The sequence below is a fragment of the Bubalus bubalis genome, chromosome 8 (genome assembly GCF_019923935.1).
Source record: "Bubalus bubalis isolate 160015118507 breed Murrah chromosome 8, NDDB_SH_1, whole genome shotgun sequence".
NCBI lineage: Eukaryota > Metazoa > Chordata > Mammalia > Artiodactyla > Bovidae > Bubalus > Bubalus bubalis.
Genome location: NC_059164.1, coordinates 10,861,601 through 10,869,613, shown reverse-complemented (window position 1 = coordinate 10,869,613; position 8,013 = coordinate 10,861,601). Strand labels below are relative to the sequence as shown.

The 8,013-nt window shown below is 39.3% G+C and overlaps 1 protein-coding gene across 1 annotated transcript; it reads left to right on the top strand.

Moving 5' to 3' along the window:
* Positions 1 to 2,465: 2,465 nt before the first annotated feature.
* TFPI2 (tissue factor pathway inhibitor 2) lies at positions 2,466 to 6,961 on the top strand. The gene is made up of 5 exons (XM_006078317.3): positions 2,466 to 2,828; positions 3,082 to 3,264; positions 4,471 to 4,650; positions 5,804 to 5,974; positions 6,325 to 6,961. The coding sequence occupies exons 1-5, from the start codon at positions 2,741 to 2,743 to the stop codon at positions 6,405 to 6,407; spliced, it is 705 nt and encodes a 234-aa protein (XP_006078379.1). The 5' UTR covers positions 2,466 to 2,740; the 3' UTR covers positions 6,408 to 6,961.
* The last annotated feature ends 1,052 nt before the right edge of the window (positions 6,962 to 8,013 follow it).

Here is an 8,013-nt window from a genome sequence, read left to right as displayed (position 1 = left end):
TCAAGAGTCTTCTCCAACACTACAGTTCAAAAGCATCAATTTTTTCGGTGCTCAGTCTTCTTTATGGTCCAACTCTCACATCCATACATGATTACTGGAAAAACCATATGGACCTTTATCAGCAAAGTACTGTCTCTGCTTTTTAATACTCTGTCTAGGTTTGTCATAGCTTTCCTTCCAAGGAGCAAGCATCTTTTAATTTCATGGCTGCAGTCACCATCTGCAGTGATTTTGGAGCCCAAGAAAATAGTCTGTCACTGTTTCCATTGTTTCCCCATCTATTTGCCATGAAGTGATTGTCTCAACATGATCCTGGCTAAATGTCTGGTAAAATTTCCCTCCCCTATTAGTATTTGGGAGGTATTGGGAAGATCTAATCTGATTCTCAGAGGAGTGTATCTTTCCAAAACCAACTGGCTGCCTCAGTGTTTGACTTGCTGGAGCCAGCTCACGTTGGCTCTGGTGAACTCAATTGTATTCATCCATTTCCAACTCTGGTGGTTTGGAATCAGCCATAACTGGGAACATTTATGTCACGGAAATCAGTAAAATATTCAAACCAACATACCTCTCCCCCATTTCTTTTTTCCTTCCTGGCAAACTGGTTGTTCAACCTTTATCCTTATAGCCCTGTCACTCTTAACCACAGATATCTAGCAATCTAACAGTATAAGTGACACAGAGTATTTCCAGACCAGGCTAGTTTTCCTAGGATTATGGTTCTTTGCCATGACACCAGGAAAACCGAAAACTGGCCCTAGGCGTTATATGTGGAAATATCCCGGATTACTAACTCACCTTGAGCAGAGAGATTTTCCAAAACTGGAAAGAACTCTTGTAAACTCCCTTCAGTATATTCAGAAGAAGCCAGGAATAGTAACTCTCTTAAGAATATTAAATAGAGCAAGAGGAAAAGGTAGAGGAAGGAAAGACACAGTCATCAGGAGAACCCATTAAAATATTCTCCAAAAATATCCTTAACATTTCATATAAAATCCCAGGGTAGATCATTTGTTTTGTATAAACAAAAGGCTAGGCTCAGGCTGTTATGTCAAAGCACCAATGAATGGTAATAGACAAACTGACACTGAGAAATGTATGGGAAGCAGCTGATTTGGTCAAAGCTTCAGGACCTACTCGCCACATACCCCAAGGCCATTGCTCTTTGGATTTTCCTGTTCCGGGTCCAAAAACACAGTTATGACTCAAACACATGGCTGATAGGGGTGGAAAATCATTTTGGAAAACTATTTGGCAGTTTCTAACATTTTAAAGTATTTTATTTGAGAGTAATAAGAATTGTTTGCATACACAAAGCAGCTTTATTCATAGTAGTAGCCCCAAACTAGAAATAATACAAATGCCCAGTAACAGGACATTTGTTGTATTCTCATACATTGCAAGACTACTCAACATTTACAAGGAACAAATTCTAAAATAGCATGTGAGTGTGTGTGTTAGTCGCTCAGTCGTCTCCGACTCTTTGGGACCCCATGGACTGTGATTTGCCAGGCTACTCTGTCCGTGGGGTTCTCCAGGCAAGAATACTGGAGTGGGTTGCCATTCCCTTTGCTAGGGGATCTTCCCAATCCAGGGATTGAACCTGGGTCCACATTGCAGGCAGATTCTTTACCATTTGAGCCATGAGGGAAAGCCCCTACAATAGCATATTGTGTGTCTTAAAAACAGTAAAGTGAAGTACAAAACAGTACATATTTTATGATTCTGTTTGCGTGAGATTTAGAACACGGAAATCCAATCTGTACTGATCAGAAGAGTTATTGTTCCTGGCCTAGGGTTGGAAGGATGGACTGGGAAAGGGTATAATAGAATGTTCTGGGGTGATGGAAATGTTCTAATTCCAGATTGGAGTGATGATTACAAAGGTATATATAATTGTCAAAATTGATCCAACTATACACTTAGACATATTATGAGCCCATGAAATGTAAATTAGACCTCTACTGAAATATGAATATGTGTGAAAGTGTTAGTCTCTCAGTCATGTCTAACTCTTTGCGACCCCATGGACTGAAGCCTGCCAGGCTCCTTTGTCCATGGAATTCTCCAGGCAAGAATAGAGTGGGTTGATATTCCCTTCTCCAAGGGATCTTCCCTACCCAGGGATTGAACCTAGGTCTCCTCACTGCAGGGGGATTCTTTACCATCTGGGCCGCCAGGGAAGCCCATATCTATGTATAAAGGTAAATAGATACACATATGCTTACATTTCTAATTTAAAGGATCTAATGTAATAAGCTCCGCTTCCTTGGGCCCTAGGAGTTTCACACTTTCTACCCGGCAAAGACATAGACTTTGTGCTTTCAAAGTGTGGATTCAGGCCTCTGAGTGATGCTGCACGTTGGAACCTTGTGCAATCACATCCAGGTCACTTCCCTCAAGCCTGTCGACTTCCCATCTCTGACACAATGCTTCATCTGGGTCATCCCCGCAGAGCCACGGGAGAAAGTTTGGGGCCAGGTTCAGCTTGGCGGGGAATTCCTCTCCCCCGCACACACTTTCCAGCGCAGGGAGGCGGCCGGGTCACAGAGCTCACGGGGCATGAATCAGCCTCCCCTCCAGGCTCCACGAAGGCGCGCTCCGCCCTGTCCCGTCTCTGAGGGCCGCTAACCCTACAAAAGCAGCGGCACCCACCGCGCTGGGATCCAGACCGCCTGGAGGTTGGACGCTGTGCACCCTCCTCCCCTCCTCTCGCCGGCAACGTCTGAATCCGGACACCATGGACTCGGTTCGCCCCCTCTGGCTGATGCTTCTGTCGCTGCTTCTCGTGGGAACTGCGCTGGGTGATGCCCCGCAGGCGCCGCCAGGTACCCCACCAACAAGCGCCCAGGGGACCCGTTTTCGCCCTGGCCAAGCGGCAGGGGTTCCGCGGACCCCTGCACCCGCTCTCTGCGCCCTCCTACCCCCTAATTCCTGTCGTGCACCGCAAGTTTGCACTTTCTGTCTCTGTAAGGCTCTTCTGCTAGGCTGGGAAGCTGCTGGGACAAACCTCCCCACCCCCACTACCCCGGGAAGCCTCTCCCTCCACGGAGATGCGGCTGACCTCCTACCCCTCCGTAGGAAATAACGCGGAGATCTGCCTCCTGCCCCTGGACGACGGGCCCTGCCGGGCGCGGATCCCCAGTTACTACTACGACAGGTACACGCAGAGCTGCCGCGAGTTCATGTACGGAGGCTGCGAGGGCAATGCCAACAATTTTGAAACTTTGGAGGCCTGCAACGAAGCGTGCTGGAAGATTGAGAGTAAGTGCTCTCTCCCACTCGCAGAACTCCAGTACTGCGGCAGAGAAGGGCTAAGTGGGAAATGAGCTTATTTTTCATATCCCATTTTCTATAGTAAGTTTCATCCTTGATTTTCTCGGATACTAAGTTAGGCTTATTGCTTTTCAGTTGACTAAAAGTGATCATGAAACTTCCAGCGACAAACATTTCCTCTCCCTTAACTGGCATTTATCATAATTCAGTGTGTGTGCAGACTCCGGAAAGATTTCACCTAAGGCATAAGGATGCAAGAGTGTCATGTATTAGGTGCAACATAAGTGCCTGTCTGTATTTATCATTAGTTCTAAACTTATGGTTTTTATGCCTCCTTGAGAGGGCATTTTTCTCTTGTCTACTGTGTAGAAATCTGAAATACTTCCAGTGGATTTTGTTATTAACGTCTGAATTTAGCTAATTATAACCTTACTTTTGTCCCTTGATACCCAAAGAGATCTTGGGTTAGTATAGAGATATAAAAAATATAGAGATTCACAATGCTGTTTGCAATTTTATTTTAATTATGTTTATTGTCTCTGTGAAGGCCTATAATAGAACATGGGGCTCAGATGTTAAAGGAACTGAGCCAGGGAAAAATGTGTATTCCTATGATTAAGTTTAATTAATTTCATACATAGAAACAATCAGAACAGTCTGAGAGAATAATCTTTCCAGTAAGCATGAAAAATTTATCATAGCTGAATCAGGTCTGGAGACACTGTTAAAAAAAGCAGAAGCTGAATAGAGTTGTCTCTCAGTGTCTGCGGTGACTGGTTCCAAGACCCCAACTCTCCGATGCCAAAATCCACAGTATTTGCATACAACCTGTGCACATTCTCCCTTATACTTTAAATCATCTCTAGATTCCCTACCGGCATAGGACAAATTCAAGCTTTGTTTTTTTTTTTTTTTTAATGAACTTTCAGGAATTATTTTTTCCTGAATATTTTCTCTCTGGGTTGGTTGAATCTGCAGAATGCTGGACCCAAGGATACAAAATCTTGTTGTAGCTGGACTAATGGGCAATCTTTTGGGCGTTTACTAGCTCAGCACTAAATATCATGCCTCCCACCCCACCGCCACTCTACTCCTGGCCACCGCCAGTGGCTTCTGAAAATACAGTTAAGTTTTACAGGAAGAGTAAGAAGGCTAATTTTTGACTAACATTGTTTTATGCCCTCATTTTCCTAGAAGTTCCCAAAATTTGCCGGTTAAAAGTGAATAAGGAGCAGTGTGGGGAGCTCAGAGAACAGTATTTCTTCAATCTAAGTTCTATGACATGTGAAAAGTTCATATCTGGCGGGTGTCACAACAATGAGAACCGGTTCCCGGATGAAGCTACGTGTATGGACTTCTGTGCGCCAAAGAGAGGTAAATACTCTCTTTGTGGTGTCTGTACTTCATTTCTTTATTTAGACTTTAGGGTGAAAACATTAATAATTTGATATGAAATTAAGCTGGTTTACATTCTGATGATTTCACGTATAATATGATACCAGTCTGCACACTACTGCCTTATGAGGGAGTATTTTTACATGTGAGAGTGCGAGCTAGAAGGTTAATAACTTGCCAAGTTCTCAGGGCTGGAAAGTGACGAAGCTATGATTCAAGCTCTTACTTCCTCTTTGGCATTGTTTCTTTAGAACTATTTCTCATCTATTTAACTTGCACATAAAAAAAACTACAGTGTTCATTAATGAATCACATGCATGAAATCAGGTATGTATATGAGATAGTGTGATAGACTTAAGCTGGTGAAACCTGAAGATTTCTAAACTTTTTCTTCAGATTTCTGTGTTCTTTAGTAATTACAGATTGTAACACAAATTGATCTCTCCTCCCCGTGTTTTACCCACATACCCCATGCGATCCCTAAAATGATGGGTTACTTGAGTAGTGGGTAATGTTTGTAGAGACAGTCCAGGCATTTTCCTTAGGCACAGCAGAGACATGTACACATAGATAAGTTCAACAAACAAGGAAAATTTGCTTTGGCAGTCTGTGATAAAGCTCTGTAGCTATACCGTGTTGAGTATGCAAAATCTTGAATTAATGAGGAGTTGCTTGTTGCTGGTGTTCTCTTAAATTGTTTATGTAAATGTAAGTGTTCCAGTGGCTACCTGGGAATTAGATATATGTATTCTTCCTTAATAATGGAAGGAGAGCTGATAGAAACATTGAAAATAAAACTACCAACACAAGAGAGTGTGCCAAAGCATGTCACATATTTTCTCTTGAAACATAGTTCATTTTTACTGACCATATATGATTTTGGGGTTTATTTCTTTACACATTCAAATGATACAAGATATAGCTTGAAATTCTGTCTACTCCATAAGAATTTATAATTAACAAACTATGTGTTTGAAATTTAAGGCACACTTTTTAGATGGCTTAGTATAATATTTTGGATTCAGAAAGAAGCTTCTATGGGATTAGATGTTCTTCAGTTACTTCAGTAATCAGCACAGCTTATAATTTCCAGTATTACTGCATTTCTAATTTTATTTTCTTTTCCATTAAGCTCCAGTATTTTGCTACAGCCCAAAAGATGAGGGGCTGTGTTCTGCTAATGTCACTCGCTACTATTTTAACCCAAGACACAAAGCCTGTGAGGCCTTCACCTATACTGGGTGTGGAGGGAATGACAATAATTTTGTCAACTTGAAGGACTGCAAACGCACTTGTGTAAAAGGTAATGTTTTGGTTTTTTTGCTTATTCAGTTTTTGAACTAACTTTATACATAATTCATAAACAAAATTATTTTATGTACCCATTTTACTAATAGCATATTGCCACTTCGACATACATAGCACTTCAGTACTGATCTGTTTTGTCTAAATGCTTACACAGGCCAACTACAGTGGGCAGTAGCTGTATTTTACAGGTAGAATGTTATTAACTTAGTGGATAGTGAGTAAAACTGACTTTATACTCATTAAAAGTAAGACGAGGTGGGTTTGTAAGCATGTCGGAAATGGTGATTTATAATGAGTCTACAGACTGGGGACATATGATGTTTATTTTTATTTCATTGATCTTAGCCTTGAAGAAGGAAAAGAACAAGAAGATGCCAAGACTTCTCTTAGCCAATAGAAGACTGAAAATTAAGAAGAAGCAGTTTTAACCAGCTTTTTTTGTTTGTTTTTCTGTATATCATCTTGTGAATGTCCTTATGGTTATATCCGAAGGACAACATGGTAACACAGGCAAGGAATCATTAGTGATTTACTCACCAGTTCTTACCTGTTACATTTTTTATATGTGTATTTTTTAATACATAAGTAGCTGCTATTCAAATGTGAATCTGTTGTTTTTAATATGCTATTCAACTATTTTTTTATGAGGTTAAATTCTTGCTGTGTTTAAGATATAAAAGCAAATATGACTCACTCAGTTCTTGGGGTTGCTCTCCCTGATTTCAGAAGATGATTTAACTGAAAAACATAAGACAATATAATCATATTTTTTAACATATAGGATTATAAAAAGGACCAGCAAATATATTTAATTTTGCATTTTAAAATTAGATTATATTTTAGGCCCAAGGAGACAAATTTGAAGATGTACCAATACTTCAAAAAATGTTAAAATGCTATTAGGTAGGTCCTGCTAACTTACTTCTATTTCTGTTGTGTCATTTAAAAGATAATAAAGTAATGTTTTTGACTGAATTAAAAAGCTAGTACATTAATTGTATCAGAAATGGTCTCCTCGGAGGGGGAAAATTCTCTCTGTTCATCTATCCATCCATCCCCACTCAGCATATGTTGTTAAAATTTTTGTACTGTATTTATATCAGAGACAATTCATACATTTAATAATTTAAACTCCACTAATATTTCTGATAAATATGATCATTTCATTTAAACAGTTTTTTCTTTCTCTGTAACAACAAGATTTTTTTAAGAATTCCTACTTTTTCTTGGCAAGAGTAATATTTAAAAGTATGCCCCTGATCTGGCAAAAGTATAAGTACATTTGTGCTTTTCTTGAACAATCCTTCTTTTAAAAATCTATCCCAAAGGTATGACAACAAAAACAAAAAATGAAAATGCTATATGCCGTGGTTGATGTAGTATTTGGAATAACACCAAAAACGGGAAACAAATGAGACACTTATCATTAGGGGGTTGGTTGAAGAAATTATGGGTGAAAAGTGAGCAAATTCTATATGTGAATATCATCTGATCCTCAGAATACATTTTAAAAAACAGGGTCTAGAACAATGTGACTAAATACACATACACAAATAATAGAAGATACAAAGATATTATATTAAAAATGGTTACCTATAAGATGAAGGAAGATGTGAATGTACCTTACTATATAGTTTTGATCTTGGACCATGTAAATTTTTGTGTCATTTAAAACCAAAATTAAATTAAAAAAATAAAAAGCATTTTTCTAAAATTGGAAACCAACCTAAACAATTGAACCTAAATAAATATTAAATGATGGCATAACTGTGAAAAGGGTATATGATTATTTCCAGTGACTTTCAAAACTAGTAATTTGACTATGTATCTTTTGGAAAATATAATCCAAGAGTCAAATAAATTCTGAAAATGCATTTTGTAGTGTTATTTTGAACCTATTATATATAGAATATTATATATTCTATAAAAATGTGTCTCCCACCCTTTCATCGCAAGGTCTTTGGATCAATGACAATCCAGCATTAGTAGGTACAGCTACTGTCCAGATTATAATCACTAAAAGAAACCAGAGGT

Coding starts and splice junctions, on each gene's coding strand:
- TFPI2 (XM_006078317.3), top strand. CDS start 2,741: ATGGACTCGGTTCGCCCCCTCTGGCTGATGCTTCTGTCGCTGCTTCTC. Junction 2,829..3,081: donor TGCCCCGCAGGCGCCGCCAG/GTACCCCACCAA, acceptor ACCCCTCCGTAG/GAAATAACGCGGAGATCTGC. Junction 4,651..5,803: donor CTTCTGTGCGCCAAAGAGAG/GTAAATACTCTC, acceptor TTTTCCATTAAG/CTCCAGTATTTTGCTACAGC.